Source organism: Rhamphochromis sp. 'chilingali', assembly GCF_963969265.1.
Source record: "Rhamphochromis sp. 'chilingali' genome assembly, chromosome: 18".
Classification (NCBI taxonomy): domain Eukaryota; kingdom Metazoa; phylum Chordata; class Actinopteri; order Cichliformes; family Cichlidae; genus Rhamphochromis; species Rhamphochromis sp. 'chilingali'.
Window position 1 is genome coordinate 15,099,250 of NC_137945.1, and position 16,369 is coordinate 15,115,618.

At 41.9% G+C, this 16,369-nt stretch overlaps 1 protein-coding gene across 15 annotated transcripts in view; it reads left to right on the top strand.

Annotated features, from left to right (window-relative positions):
* The window catches only part of kiaa1217 (KIAA1217 ortholog), a 132,880-nt gene that overhangs the window by 20,172 nt on the left and 96,339 nt on the right, over positions 1 to 16,369 (top strand). For 4 of the 15 annotated variants that reach the window (XM_080865393.1, XM_080865385.1, XM_080865376.1 and 1 more), the window contains exon 1: positions 9,311 to 10,638. The exons of 1 other annotated variant lie outside the window; for it this stretch is intronic. In XM_080865393.1, the coding sequence (XP_080721519.1) occupies positions 10,296 to 10,638 (343 nt within the window). In that variant the 5' untranslated portion in view covers positions 9,311 to 10,295. Of the gene's footprint in view, positions 1 to 9,302; positions 10,639 to 16,369 lie in introns of those variants that run through there. 10 more of the 15 variants (XM_080865392.1, XM_080865387.1, XM_080865374.1 and 7 more) reach the window with 8 other exon arrangements.

The window sequence follows — 16,369 nt, forward strand, 5'->3', positions numbered from 1 at the left end:
AGCTCACTGGTGAATAAAATAGGAGAAAACAAATAAAATGTATCAATAAAGACACATAAAGTGGAACCACCTATTGGCTCAACCCCGGATTTGCTGACCTTTGAACCAAGAACACGACACACATCATGTAAGTTTATATTTCCATAAAGTTAAAGCTTGAATTCTGTGCGCTATTTTGTTACTCATGAGTGAATTTATGGTCTATATTTGAACGTGTGCTTGATCCCTCTTTCTTTAAGAGCCAAAAGCAGAAAGAAACCAAGGTTGCAGCTGTCCCAGCACGCCATCGTTCGTCCTCCATAATATATGATTCCCTAAAAGGCTCCTTTAGCTCCTTCTAGCTGTTTACATGCTCCTAAAAACAAGATCTAACAGGCCCTTACGGCTTGGTTTCGTGTGCTCCTACTTGGGTGTTTTCATGTGTGCATGTTTTTATATTCACATCTAATTAAGCTGCGCTAATGACGAGCAGCTTGGAGATAAAATTACAGGTTTTTCAGATATCTATTTACTAGGTATGTGTGTTTTTAAAGGGATGTCAAATGCTGTCATTTTTCTGTAAAGCAAATTTACCTTGCCTTTAGGTATAAATAAAGTTACCTTACCTTACCTTACCTTACCTCATCTTGGAGTTATTTGCTTTTGAATATCTTATATTTTCCCAGCTTGTAAGAGAAGAAGAGCCGATGGAAGTGTTTTTCCTGGGTATCCTTTGCTTTGGAGCATTTGCCTTTGACTGCTCAATCTAAAAGAGCTCAGAGCTGATGTTTGAAACCTCATCTGCCTAATTCCTTCACAGAGGTACTATTGTTTTCACAACATAATACATTTTTTGTGGTTTCCTATCACATCTGTCTGGTAGTTTTCCACCTTGACCAGAGACAGAAAGCACTGTACCACAGGAATCTATGCCATAAGAATCTGGTACTTTTTGCTGGATTGTATGCATGCAAGTCCATACTTTTTCACTCCCATGAGCTTTATGATATCATTTGTTATGAATGTGCTCTGTCTTTGTTGTAAGACAGATGCTGCTCTTTCAGGATTTGGTAACAACACCTCTCTGTCTCTTTTCTTTTTATTGCTTTCTCCTCTTTCTGTCTAGGTCTGCAGCCAGTGATTGAACTAAAAATCAATAAGCCATAAAGAGAGCAGAGAAGCCTCTTATTTACATCAGTCTAAATGGAGAGGTAGTTTGTCTGTCCTCATATCCTCTTTATAGACTTCAGGCAGAAGCATTCAGTTTTCCTCCAATAACATACTCGACAGGCTGTCCAGATAAGAAGCTAAGCTCTGATAAAATGCTGAGGCGTAAAGGATAGGACGAGGCTGTGAGTTTAACGAGTTTACGCCTCTGGGGTAAAAGGGGGAAAATATATGTTTGGACATTTCCAAACTGTGTGTAAGGAGGCTGTTAGCATGTGACTGCTCACATGTCCGTGCCCGTCGAGGGTGGAGAGCCGGAGTGACTCATAAAGCCACAGGGGGGCCCCAAAGACAGGACTTGAGGAGGTAGACTTCACAGTGACGCAGAATCAGCATTCTTACTAAAAGCTGTGTTAATGACTCTTCATTCAGCTCATTCTCTTCCTCTGTTACAAAATGACAAGATCACACCAAAATGAGATGGTATGACCATAGAGTTTGCTTTCTGTCGGGGTCATTTTAAAGGTAGATGGTAGAGTCCATACAACAGATCAGTCAGCTCACATCAGGCATTGTTTAAGTCACATTATAATTACATGGAGCTGCAGTTGTTTGATGATCTTGTAAACTCTCTGAACGTGCTCTAACGTGCTCTGAAATCATTTGATACGAGAAGATAAATTCATCATTTCCTTTTGAAGAAACTCCCGTTCTGTGCTTAGTGGCTCCAATGAGAAGTTTGAAGTTTTCTATTATATTTCAGCATATTCCAGATGTCCACACCTGGTACCACACCTGAAAAGTCTTGAAACTTTAAAAACGCAATTTGTTTCCAAGGGTTAGTGATCAGACACTTGAAGCATAGCGCAACCAGATGAAAATCATAAATTAAAAAACTTGTAAATTTGCCAAAGTAACAAAGACCACTGTGTATTTTAGGCTGTCGAGCAGTGGTGTCGTGTGTCAAATCCACCAAGAGTCTAGAAATCTTATAAAAAAAATATGTCACAGTCTAGCTGTACTTCTTTAACAAAAACGTATCATGCAATTTGTTTGGCAGGACAACTCTGTTGTGTTCTGTGCTCCTAGTTCTAAATCATATACGCTCGCTGGCCACTTCATTAGGTACACCTGTTCAACCGCTTGTTAACGCAAACATGTAATCAGCCAGTCACATGGCAGCAACTCAGTGCATTCAGGCATGTAGACATGACTGCTGAAGTTTGAACTGAGCATCAGAGTGAGGAAAAATGGTGGTGCCAGACAGGCTGGTCTGAGTAGTTCAGAAACTGCCGATCTACTGGGATTTCCAGAGATTAGTCTCAAAAAGAGAAAATATCCAGTGATCAGTGAGTGTGCTGCTTTGAGCTGATAGGAAGGAAATAGCAATTGAAATAACCACTTATTTCAGAAGAGCGTCTCTGAACACACAACTAAAGCTACAGTTCACAAAATCTGCAACAGAACATTAAAAAAAAGACCATTGTCTTGATTTCTGCTGGTAGGGTCAGAATTTAACGCAAACACGATGTAAGCATGTATCTCTCCACAGCCTGATCCTCCTATGGATTCAAAAATCTGTGCCATAAGGAATTAAGGCACTTCTGAAGGCTTTAGGTGCAACTAATGAAGAGGCTAGTGAGTATATATCAGCTCATCGTTCATGATATACCGACATAACATATCCTACTTATTATCTGTGGCCTTACTGAAAGCTGCTGTGTCGTCCTTTAAGTTTCAGTCTGATCAGAAAAGAGTTGCGAGTGGACTGTAGCCAGCTTTAAAACATCAAGCCGCGCTCTGATGTTTAATTAGTGCACAGATGAGTCAACAATAATGTAGACTCGCCTTCGTCAATTTTGTTTGTTTAAGCAACAGCTGATGATAATGCTCTAGACAGCGGCTCTCCTGACCGGGCAGTCGTCTCTGCTGTCTGTTGAGTGAGTGACAGCCCCTGCTGCTGTGACCAGTCCTGCATTTAATGTCTTGAAGCAGCAGATAATGTGACATGCTAGGTGACTTTCCCCAGGGAGCAGCAGAGCGTTGGGACTAATTGGTTCTGACTGTCAGTGAGTCTCATCGTCTTATAGACTTCTTTTGTTGCCTTTTCTTTACCCCGGGAGCTGGAACCAGTCCAACAGCTAAATCTAAAGAGGAGAGTAAAGGATTTTGTGTTGGAAAAAAGAAGGATAGTTTTAAGTTGTTGATGCTGTTGATCAATTTTAAACAGAGTGTGAGGTCTAGACAGACTCAAACGTTCATTTTATGAGTATGTAAAGTATGGAGAACAAAAATGTGGTGGTTTGCTTGGCTGAGGAGCTGTTATTCTGAAGAACATTTACATTTTACTGTAGCTTCCATGAGAGTTTGACTCTCAGTGATGTGGGTTGCCTGGTTAAATCGACTAAACCCGTTCTACACGATACAGCAGTTTCCAATGAGCTGTATGTTTAAAAATTATTCAACAGTATTTCTGTGGCGGTGTGTAATGCGTCCTGGACGATGACAGAAAAGCCAGGAGAGAGAGAGCGTTGCAGCCTAGTTTGAAAATCTGCATTTTTGCACATAGACACTGTAGCACAAGTTGCCTCCCTGCTTGCTGTTGTGTCTGTGTGTGCCTGTGCGTTTCTGTCAAGCTTGTAGTGTGCCTTCAGTAACTGATTCAGCTGCTGATATTGAGTGAATGTTACAGTCAGTAATGATTCACGATATGGTTGGGAGGGAGCTCTGAGATGGAATGTAGGAAAAGAAACAACCAACCCCCCGAGGGCTTGGAAAACATACACAACTTACCCTCTCCCACCTCCGTTCCCTCCTAAATCCCACAACTCTCAGGTCCACCTCCTTGTCCTTTGTAAGTTACAGATACTGACATTTTTGTTTTGGGTTTTTTTTTTTTTTTTTTACATGAACAGACAGTCAAGTCTGTCTGCAGATACTTTGCGGTGATCCGCAGCTTTGATTCCCTCTTTTTAGCTCTCATCAACCACAGCAGACAGCTGTTTCCAGGAAATCAGCTCTGATAAACCCACCTGCTCAACGCGAAACAGCTCCCAGACAAAGTTGGTGAACATACTGGAGCTTTTTGCTGATAAAGAGACGGGCGTTTTCCAAAATAGTGCTGTGCAAGTCGTGAGCCACAACTTATTTCTTCGTATTTGTTGTAAAAATGAGAAATAGGTGAAAACTATTTATTGAAATGTGCAAACATACACAGAAATACAAGGCAAAAACAGAGTTTGTACAATTCTAATGCGCTTGAAAGTCAATATTTTTCAACACAGCTTGGACTTTTTTAGGCAAGCTTTTGTGTCGTTTTTATAGTTAGTCATCAGGAATAGTTCTCCAGGCATCCCGAAGGACATTCAAAGCTCTTCTTTGGATGCTGGCTGGCTTTTGTCCTGTTCTCCCCAAGATGATCTCACACTGCTACACACTGCTACACGCTCTGGGGAGGCCAATCCATGACTGATATTGTTCCATTGCATGTTTTTTTACTCAGGTATCCTTTTTAGTGCACTGACAGCGTGTTTGGGATCATTGTTAATGAATGAAGCCGCTGTCAGATGCTTTCTAGACAGGACTGCATGGCTAAAAATCTAACAGTACATTTTCTGCATTCATAATTTCACAGATTTTGACAAGCTCCAAACCATGACAGAGCCTCCACCCTGCGGTCACTCCTCACCTCTGTATATATCAATAATGATTCAAACCAAAAATGTTAAATTTGGATTTCCCGTTGTTAGGAATGGCTTCTTAACAGCCACCCTTCCACTGAGCCCATTTCTGATGATACTTCAGTGAACACTTGCTCATCTGAAGGGCCAGATGCAGTCCAATCTCAGGTCTTTGCTGGATTTTTCCTGTTTCTTAAGGATATGATTCCTGTTCAACTGCTGCAGATGTTTTTGTTTTTTTGTTTTTTAGACCTGCACCTTCTTTTTTTGTCCTTCACCTGTTCAGTTTCCTCAGAATTTTTAAGGACACACAGCGCATCATGTTGAGGCGTGCCAAGTAGCTCTTGGGGGGAATCACCTTGTTGCTGCAAAAATAAAAAATTTTGTCTGTCAAACTGTTTTATTTTTGCAATTTTTTGACTATTCAACACAAAAAAAAATTGGAAAAATATGTTTCTTCAACAGGCTGCAAGAAAGTCTGGCTCCTTTGAAGCAAAATATAAAGATTCTTGCATAGTAAATAAGCACTTTCAAGTTCATCATAAGCCACGTTGCTGATGTTCACAGTTTGTTTTGGTCATTATTCAATTTTAAAGGCATTTTACTAAAGAAAAATGTGTTTTGAAAGTGATGATAGGGATAAGAAAATAGAGCTGCGTCTGGGTAAAATAAAAATAATTGGATGAAAGTCACAGAAAACTCCAATAACCACCTGACCTATTATGACAAAAATGTTCGTGATAGCAGCTTTAGACTATCTCTGTCAGACGTTTGTCAGGTCTGACAGCAAGCGTTCTGCTGATTATCAAAAACTGTGCATATGCTGGAAAATATACAGGAAGCTGAGGCTACAGCTCAGTTAATGGGGAGTGAGTTTTTAACCTCTGCCCCCAGGTCTAATAATAACTGTCAGATTCTGAAGGCAGTTAATTAGAGAAATACCACAAAGGCACTCAGACAACCCTGCTGAGTCTTCTAACGTTCTTAAGTATGCCAAACAGCCCCTCCTACCCACACATATAAGCCATAAGCAGAAGTTTTCTAGGATTTTGCTCCTATAACCACCAATGCCACAGTGCCACAACTCAAACATATCAGTCCTCCAACTGCTGCCTACTCCCTGCTTATATTTGAAACATTGACAGTAGGGCTGCCACAAACGATTATTTTGATAATCGACTAGTCAATGATTATTTTTGCGATTAGTCGACTAATCAGATCATGCATCCGTTGGACGTAAAGCGTACAGCTTATTGCACCAGCAGCATCTGCTCTTATATAACTATCATTAGCTTACAGCTTTAAGTGTTTAAGGTATGTGCTAACTAAAAATAAAGACAAGATGATAGTTTATTAAATTTTAATGAAATTTGCAGATTGTTTCGGTGAAGTTTAATAAACTCCTTGCTATCTAAAATATCTCACACTTCTGATAATCAGTTGTCTGCTTGACGTTTGTTCAGCTATGTAAAAACTATAACTTAGAGGAGCCACCTCGACAGGACAAGACTCAGCAGTCCATCTGCATCTTAAGGATAAAGGACACTCTTTCGAGGATGCAAATGTTCACATTTTGGACGGAGAGGACAGATGGTTTGAAAGAGGAGTGAAAGAAGCCATCTATGTCCACTGTGAGCGACCATCTTTGAACAGAGGCGGTGGTTTACGACACCAACTCTCTGCCATCTATAATCCAGTTTTGAGTTCCCTCCCCAGACGCCTTAACGCCCACTCACATCCTGGGCCATCTGATCTCAGGAATTCGCATGATAAGGTGGGGCCAGATTTCACAATGATCTCACCCGAAACCCTGGCTGATTGGGACCCACACCCAGTTTCACACCTTGGCTCAGGCGATTAGAGGATCATCAGGGGGTCCTTTTGTCCCTCTGTGGGGGGTCACTCCCACTAGGTTTAAATCTGGGACTCCCCACCATTTGACCTTAAAACTGAAGAAGCTTCTTGGATGAGAGGTGAAACGTCTTCAAGCAACTTAAAGAAGTCCAGACGCTTTTCTTTGCAAGCTCCTTTGACTACAATGACCTGGATGACTGAGAACCTTCACAGACAAAAACTATAACTTTAATCTCAGCCAAACCGATTTACTCAGGAACAAATAAAATACTAAAAAAAAGCCAAACAATAACATTGAAGTTATCTAAGTGACTTATATATATTTAACCTGAGTAGCGAAAGACGGTGGTGGGTTTGAAAACGATTTGCCCGGAGTCCGGTGCTCTCACGGGCTCTAGTGAGCCTTGCCCCCGGCTCGCTATCGAGCTAGTGGGTAACAGACGTCTCCGAAAACATCGGAGCACTTTTGAAAATATGTGGTGTCTTGATAAACTGAGCAGATATTTGAGGTTTACACAGTTACATTCTCGCCTGAAAATATGTTAAACGTTTATTTTGTGACCCAGAAAGAATAATAAGAGCAATATTAAAACTAACTAGCTGCCGCCATTGTTGGAAACTGAGCTGGGCTGCGCTATGAATTCTGGGACACAGCTTCTTCTTCTTCGGGGTTTAACGGCAGCTGGCATCCTTGTACATGCAGTACTGCCATCTTCTGTTTCAGTCCGTTATTACACTCTTAAACCCTACTACTTATTCCTGCGTCTTTTGTGATCTTACAAAGCTTCAAATGACGCGTCGACTATTTCTGAATGTGGAATACTTGTGGGTGATTGTTTTGCTCCTCTAGTTTGAAACGCACATCGATGCCATGTCTGGATATTGCTATTTTATAATGTATCACATTGCAGGCTCAATTGGGAAACTCAAATTACATTCCCATGCCTAAATACTATGTTTTTAAAAGCCTTTGAATCAAGTTCCCGGCGTTTGTCTGCTGTACAGTCAGAACTGGCTTCAAGCCTGGGAGGCATCCAGCCCACAAAGAGGGCTTTCATTTACTCCCAGCATACAGATGCACAAATAGCTTCAACTATAGTATGAGAGAGTTACCATTCAGTCACAGAGTAAAACCTATATGGAGTTGGTTTTATCACGGTCACTTTTTTTATTTTTTAGGATTGACGTAATCCTTGGCATTACGATTTCGTAAACATGGGAGAACTCTGCCAAACGGGTGACACAGAAATATAATCTGACACAATTCTGATGTTTAATCTTATGGTAATGTCTCTAGCTTCTTCACTTTTTCTCCCTTTCTAAAATCCATCTGACATACAGCAGTTCCCATGAGGTTCTTAGCCCTCAGATTTTTTGTCAGCGAACGGTTCATTGGGAAAGTATGTAGGTCAATCTGCTTTGCTCTTTATCTAAAGCAATACAGATATGTGGCCATATAATTATTAGTTCATATCTATATGATGAGTAATGTTTCCCATCATGATGAGAGGGCTTAGTAGTGAAAATGGCAATCCGCTGGAGGGAGGAGCTTAAATCTTCTGTACAGAGAGTGCATGTGTGTGTTTTACCTCTAAATTGCTATGTAAACTTCTATTGCGCTATTTAATCATGCCATCCGGTTTAATAGTTCCAAGCATAGCAGTGGATGTCACATCTGGCTTTTCTGTATTGGGACTTTTCTGTGTTTTTTTTTTTCCTATCTGAGTGGTGCAGAACCGGTTCAAAAAGAGAAATCATCACTGAGCTCGTAGCCCAGTCCATGTGGATTGTTGCTCTTTTATAATGTGTTGCCTGGCCACAGTTGATCCTTTCGCTCACTGTAATCCATTTTCTAGTGCTTAGTCAGTACGCACGCAATCACATCCCTGTGCAATATATCACATGTCCATTTTGCATCCTTGTTAATATTACACAAGTGCCACAGCCTCAGAGCTTAAAAAAAAAAAAGGTGACCTGCTGGTAGAGTTAATGAGCCTGTCAGCATCAGCAAACTGTGTGTATATATATATATATATAGAGAGAGAGAAAGAGATGTATGTACATATCTACATTTTTTACACCATATAAACAGATAAAAATAAATGACAAGTGTTTTGCTTTTAAGATTGAAAGCTGCTTCTTTATGCTCTTTCTCTGCTTGCCTTACCAACATGGATTCATACTTTTATGTGCTTGTCTGGCAGTGATCACTGTGTGCTGTAGAAGAAATTTCATGGGTCAGCTGATTGTTTCAAGCACATTGTCAGAAAAAAAGAAAAAGAAATGTGTTTGCTTTATGTGAGAAAAGAGAGTATTTTGGGGGATTCGGAGAGAGAGAAGAGCTTGATGTTCCTGTCTTTTTCTCTCCCAGCCAACTTCTTTTCTCTTTTTTTTCCCTTGTCACAGCCGATGTCGTCGGTGCCGCAGTTCAGAATAGCTTCTCTGTGTGTGTTTTGCACACACACACACGCTGTAACATTCCACTTCTTAGGGCTCTGTAATTCTCTGTAAATTCCACCACTGAGTGTGTTGTGTTGTGTGTGCGTGTGTGTGTGCATTCCTGCCTCTGGAAGCCGAACATCTCATCACATTGGGAAGGCTACAGGCTGACTGGATGTTAATAACTAGAGACCATCAGAGCAAAAAGATGAACAAAGAGAGGGAAAAGGAAAAATAGGACGAGGTGAAGTGGTGATTCTACCAGAGCGTGGCTCTGAGCGGTTGGCTGATGACGTGAAGTGCTGCACACACATCTGGAACAGCTTGAGCAGCTGCACCTGAAGAGCAGGGCTCCTCCACAAAGCCTCTGCCGGCACTTTTTCTGTATCCCCGGTGCTCTTTTTCCTCCCCCGTTTTCTCTCGCAGTCTCTAAATCTTTTTCTCTCACTCTCTCTGTTTACCGCCTGCCGGAGCGCTGGGATGGTTACCCGCTGTGCATCAGCAAAGAAGAGCGAGTGAACCGAAGCAAAAGGGAAGAGGAGAGACGAGGCGCAAGAGGACAGTGACATGGGGGAGAAGTATTTACCATGAAGTAGAAGAGAAGAAGTTGACAACCATATTATGAGCGTAAGTGAAGAAGAGAGGGGGCACGAGAAAAAGAGAGAGGGCGATGGAGAACGAGAGAGTGTGACAGACGCGAAAAGAGAGGCAGAGAGGGGATTAAGAAGCCGGAATGCGCTGACACTGGAGACCTGACTTTCTGTTTGCATTTGGCACAGCACATCCTGTCACTCCACAGGTTTATCCACACACACACCCATTTACCAACATATACACACACACATCTACCGTTTGCTTTGGATGATGATCTCAGGAGGCCACGCCAGGAGAAGGCAACACCTTCCAAGGAGCTATTAACCTCCAACCACACAGCTCCCCACCCCCTCACCATCATTTTTGCCTCCCACCCAGTTTCCCAAAAGTGCCCTCCCTCCTGCCCTCCCTCCGTCTGGCCCTGTCAGCCTACCTGCACCACCACACAGCACGCTGGAGCTAAAGAGTAACAGAGTCACACTCACTGAGACCTAAGAAACTTCTGGATTGCTCATGGGACATAGCTGCAGTACCATCAGCTGAGAGGGATAGAGAAGCTTTATTGATCCACTAACCTGCAGGATGTCTAAAGCCTCCAGGCTTTCGCGGCCCCCTCCGGCAGGGGGTGGATCCAAGCTGCCCTCTCCAAGGAAGGAATACCCCAGTGCGCCCGCTTTTGCAGGTCGAACCCGGGTCCTGAGCGTGGGCGAGAAGCTGATGAGAGCAGGTAGTGATGCTATCCTGAGCAGACAAAAGTCTTTAACGGCAGCTGTGGCACGGGACAAAGCACAGAGTGAGACCCAGTCTGAGATTCAGGCCCCTAGCCAGAATCCAGGTGAGAAGAGCCAAAATATGGAGGGGGTCCCTGCCAAAAGCAGGATCAGCCCACCTAAAGTGTCAAGTCACCAGCAAGGCTCTAAACACAGTAAGTAATAAACAAACACACACCGCAGTAATGTTTTACGTGTGAAAATATGATCCGTTCGCAGTAGAAACTAGAAATTACAAATTGATTTCAGCTTGCAAACAGTGCAGTCATTGCTACTGTCATGGTCCAAGTTGTGTTGTCTGCATCCTTATAGACTGTTTAACACTTTAGGTTTATGACTTTTATCTGCTGTCTCTTCCCTGTCTCGTGACAACGGATGGGTACAAGCATGTGCACTTCGTAGGCCTTGAAATCAGACTGAAAAAAATGATATATTTTCACTGACGATAACATGTCCCCACAGCCAATAAGCAGATCAAACAGGAATCAGAGCATCCACTTTGACTCGTATGTCCATGAGTTTTAAGGATTTTTGAATGCCAGACTCCTCCCAATGAGAGCAGGATTAAAAAAAAGAGTTTTTGCTGGACACCATGTTGCATTAGTGGTGTTCAATGTTTCTTCTCTTGTGCCTTGTGTAGCCTTAACTCTCCTGTGCTGATGTATTGGTCTCACCGAAACAAATGGGAAAGGTTTGTCTTTGGACACTGAGTAATGATCTGTCTGAGCTGGGAGAAACAACTGTTTATGGGATCTTTTTTCACTATCGCACTGTGTTCAACTCTGTTGGGTGCACATTTTTCTTTGAAAAAAATGAGGCAAGAAGGTTGAGCAAAGTATCGTTCCCTTTTGGCCTTCTCACTAGATTCACAGCTCTGCAGGGCAGCGGCTTTCATGTCTCATCAGGACACAGTCACCTCACACTCTCAAAGGCAACTTGACCAAGATTCCACGAGGGTGAAATTTGTGTCCTCTGTGCATACAAGCTGTTACTATCTTTTTTTTCTTATCTTTTAAAATGCGAACTGACAATCACTCTCGAATCACTCTCGACTGCTCAGCCTGTAGTCAGAGGCAGCAGTTGAGGAGTGTGAGGGGGTTTTAAGTGTGGGGGGGGTGACGTCGATGTAGGCAACAGGGGTGAGTCAAGTAAAAGAGTGACAGAAGGAGGTCAGGAATGTAAGCAGGGCATGCTGGGAAATCAACAGGTCTGGAGCTGTTTCTGTGTGCGAATCCCTCCCTGCAGTAAAGACAGGTTATAAGGGGGGCAGTTTGTACTGGAAACCAGATGCTCTTTGTGGTGTTATAGAAATAAATGGCCTTTCTACACAGTGGATTCCTTTTTTAAGTGTTAAGGTCAGTTTCTACTCAGTTCATTTGCTTCCAATACAAGTAACTAAGCTACTTTTAAAAAAAAAAAGAAGAGATAGGAGCAGGAAATTAGACCTAAAATCTAAACTGAACACAACATACACCTCCAGCTGAAGGACATAGAAAGCATTATTCTACTTTTTAAAGTAATTCTTCTTTTATCTTCTTGCGCAGTTCTGCTTTTTTCCCATCTCACTCATTATTTTTCTTTTGCTCACTGTCTTGTGTTTCTTTGTCTCAACAACACCCTCTTCACTTTTGTTTCTCCACGAGTTTTTCTCCTCTTCATTCCTTTTTCTCCTGTCTAGCTTTGACAGCATTTGAATCGGTTATTGAAAGATGCCACCATCACCACCCACCCACCCCCACACACACGTATAAACTCACAAAAGACCATGAAAAAGAATAGATTAACTGTGTGTATTCTCTATATTTCACCCATGTCCCACTGTGCATTTCAAAAAGCTTTTTTTTTTGAAGGCTGAGAGAACTCTACATTTCTGGACAGTAACTTTGAAGTTCTACACTGAAAAGCCAGTGCATCAGCACTTCAGTCTCTCTAGAAACTGGCTATACAGTGGAGTGATTCCTCTACCCTTTGATACATCACGCTTTACTTTTACAGGACATGGAACTGCTGTTCACTACATAGAGTCATGTGCTGCCCAAGAATTGATTTTAAGTAGGCCAGCACTATTAAATACCCTTTCATTGCAACCTAATGGGCAGCTCCTCGTGTTCCCTAGTCATTCATAGTCTCTATACAAGCCAGGCTGGTTAATGCAGGGGGTTCTGACGGCAGCAGGTCTCGATCTCCCAAGCTAATTGCAGTTATAGGGCATGACGGTAGCTAAAGCACAGACCCAGAGGGTCAAACAGAAGTGATGCACATAGTGCTAGCAAACAGTAAGTCCGTATGACAGGTGACATTTCCGCCGTGTGAAAGCTTCAGAGCTGACTGCTGCTCACCAAAGGGCCCAATTTCATCCTTAAAGTGGCAGCTTCCACCAAAAAGCAAAATCCGTTTGACATTTTCTGTCCAGGGAGGGTGTAATACAAGTGTCAAGCATACATTAAAGTCCAGCTTTCCCTTGATGGTGCAAAACACTGCAGCAAACCACTATCAAACATTTTGTCAAACGCTTTTTTTCTTTAGGTGTCGCTCATCTTATATGTGCATTTATAGATTGGATTTACTTCTTATCGAGTATGCCAAGTTCAGAAAAAAGGAAGCTGACACCCAGGCTTTAAACCTGAATGTGATTGTGAAACCTCCGTCTTTTGAGAAGGCTTTGAAAAAGATTTAGAACCCGGCTGTTAGGATTTGCAGCAACAAGAGCATTAGTGAGGTCTGGCTCTGATGTTGGATGATAAGGCTTAGCTCGCAAAAAATTATTCTCAAGGATGTAGGGTGGGATGGAGGTCTGGGGTCTGTTTAGTTCAGTCGAGTCTTCTGCCATTCAAAACTAGAAAAGAATAATCAGACCAGGATTAATTAGACCAAGCTGTACTTTGGAGGTGATCTTCAGTTACAGTAAACAACGGTCACCGTGGTGAACAATCCATCCGTTTTCTTCCATCTGCTCATGGTCACAGTGTGAGTTGGGTCCTATCCCAGATGTTGTAGGGTGAAAGGGGGGTGACACCCAGGGCAAGTCACCAGTCTATCTCAGGGCTTTAGACACAACCAACCATTCACGCTCACATTCACACCTACAACCAATTCTAAAACATGAAAAATAGCAAAAAAAAGTGAGAATTCAACTTCAACAAGATAACTTCCGCTATAACATCAGTTACACACCAGTCGCTGTTATCAACCATTATTACTTACTGAGTGTACCAAACCAAGTAAGATTGTATTACCTTAACTGATGAAGGTGTATTTTTATATTCCAACTTTTCAAGGCACGATTACTGTTATTTATCCTCTAAAAGTGCAGTCCATTCATCTTCATGCTTTTATTTTCTGGAATTAAAGAGTTAACCATAAACATCAACCCGAACTATTGTGCAAAGCTAGCAGGGAAGTTGATAAAACTCCATGGAAAGGTTAAAGTCTGGAAATACTTTGGCTGATAATGACTTAACCTTTCTCTAACTCACATCAGTCGTTGCTATCTTCAAACCTCGCAGACGCTTTTCTGTATTTCTTCTGAAACTTGAAAGTTTTGCTGCTTGTGAATAAGCATTTAAATCCTTTGATCCTTTGACCAGTCGGGCAAGGATTTGTTCTCAAGATGCATTTGAGATAAAAGTCACTGCTCAGATTCTGGATGACCTCACCGTCTGGTGATTGAGAAAGTGTGTCAATAAAAGGTTGTAAATTATGCCTGCATTTGCTTAGCTAGTCCAGACATGGGCTGCACTCGGGTTTTATTGAGTTTTTCTGCCTCGCGTGGTTTTGAAATGTGTTACCACATCAGTATGTGAAGAGTTGCTTCAGCTTGTTTTCAAGTGTCAGAGGTTATTAAGACTGCTTCCTGTTGACAACAGTGTTAGTAGCATATGGACGTGATTCACTGGGTTACATGTTTCTGCATGTAATTCTGCTCACCCTTCAGTATATTTCACAGCTTTGCACAATCATTAATTGTTAATAATCTTGAGTAATAGGGACAGTTTGTATCTATGAGTGGCTGTCTCACTTCCTTGTAGGAGAAACTGTTTTGTGTGATGGGAATGCGTTTCTGAATTGGGATGCGATCATCCATTTCTTTGAAACTGAACCCAAAAGTGGGGATTACAGTAATTGCAGTCTCTCGTGACTCTTAAAGCCACCAGTTGTCCCAGACTTTTTCTTCTTTGACAACCATCAGACACACAAGAGTTATTAAGAATACAAAATGCTCCCACCACCACAACAACTGGCCCAGTAAAACAGATATGTCATTTGAATTCAGGAATCAGTTTAAGTGACTTTTTATATAAAAGTTTTCATTCTTGAGGATCTGTGAGCTGCGTTTCATTCTGCCAAAAGAGGTTTGAGTTCCATTTACCTTTTTCACCATCCACATTTTTGTGATTTACTTGACAAATTGATGTCAGTAAGCAGGGGGTTGATTTTAAGCAACCCCACCTCCCACCCCCAGCACTCCCACCTTGAATCAAGCAATCACAATTTTTCATTGCTGGGATTTATATGATGAGTTGCTGTTCGCATTCATTTGCATACGACTGAGGAAAATATGTTTAATCTTTTACGCCGTATGAAAAAGAAATGCACCGCGCTATCTCAGTAGTATTCGAGAAAAGACCACACAGTGAGAGCAGTAGCAGCATACCAGCAGAAAATTAAAATACTGACCATAAATGTCAACATAATTTAAAGGAGGCAGCATGTTTTGCTAAGGTTGGAGCTTTTGTGCCTCTATTGACTGAAGTCAATTAGCAGAGACTAAAGTTTTGAAAGAACTTTTCCTCCAAATGCCGCAAGGGAGGAAGCGACAAAGCCTTGGTGTTTTCTCAGCTGTGGGAGACGGCTTAGCTTTGTCATTGGCTTGTCAATAAGTACCTAGTGACTGAAGAGGAGTCCAGTGAGTCAGTCTGGGAGTAGGTGAGTTAATGGTGTGTGTGGACTCGGGGTCTGTGTTCAGAAAAAGAAATGTGACTCATCCGTCAAGAAAAAAAAGCAGACAATAATTGGGCCACTGAGCAAGAACAAATAACTTTGGTTATGTGTTAACTCATGAGTGTGTACTGTTGAGTCTGGTGTGTGTTTTTCTTTTGGGGGTTTAGCTCGGGGCAGCGATGCTTCTTCCTGATTCCGGAGGCTGTGTGGTGTGGTTCTCACAGAGAGACAGCAGAGGGGATTGGGTTTTACTGCATGTCAGATTAAGGATAAAACAAAAGCCTTAATCTCTTTCGTGCCGGCCCTGACTTCAAGTTCCAGCATTTTCACTTGTTGATGTCAAACTGGTTATCAGCCCTACATGTCTTTTTCATATTTACTTTCCTCTGTGGCCTGTCATTTGGCTTGATTACACAGACAGTTTCTTCAAAGCTAATACTGGAAATGGGGCATAAAATTCCTTCAGAGTAGACATCTCACTATTAGATTTTTTTCAGTTTAATGCAATGTTTGTGTGTTCTTGCCCTAAGCGTAAATGTGGTTAATTCACTCAGCTAAAGGGATGTAAGCGGATGCAAGGGCTCCCTCAGGGTTTTCTATCAAAGAGTTGACAGAGAAATCAATATGTCTCCACCTCCCCCTCTTACAGCTTTTTGCCCCTCAGGCAAACGTGTACGTGCGCATAAGTGTGTCTGTGTGGTTTTCAGCATGTCTGGGTGAGCATGAGTGTGTGTGCACAAAAATCGCTGTATGCCAAAACTGCAAAATGTTCTCATACTTTCGTCTCTGTAGCTCCTGCTGTGTTTATTTCCTTGATGGTTGAGGGGAACTGGATTTTCATGAATATGTTTCATTAATCGTTCGAGTTATTTAAATAAATGTTATGTCCATGTGCTGTACAGATAAGAAGCAAAGCTGTTTTTGATTTGTATTGAAGGTATGTTT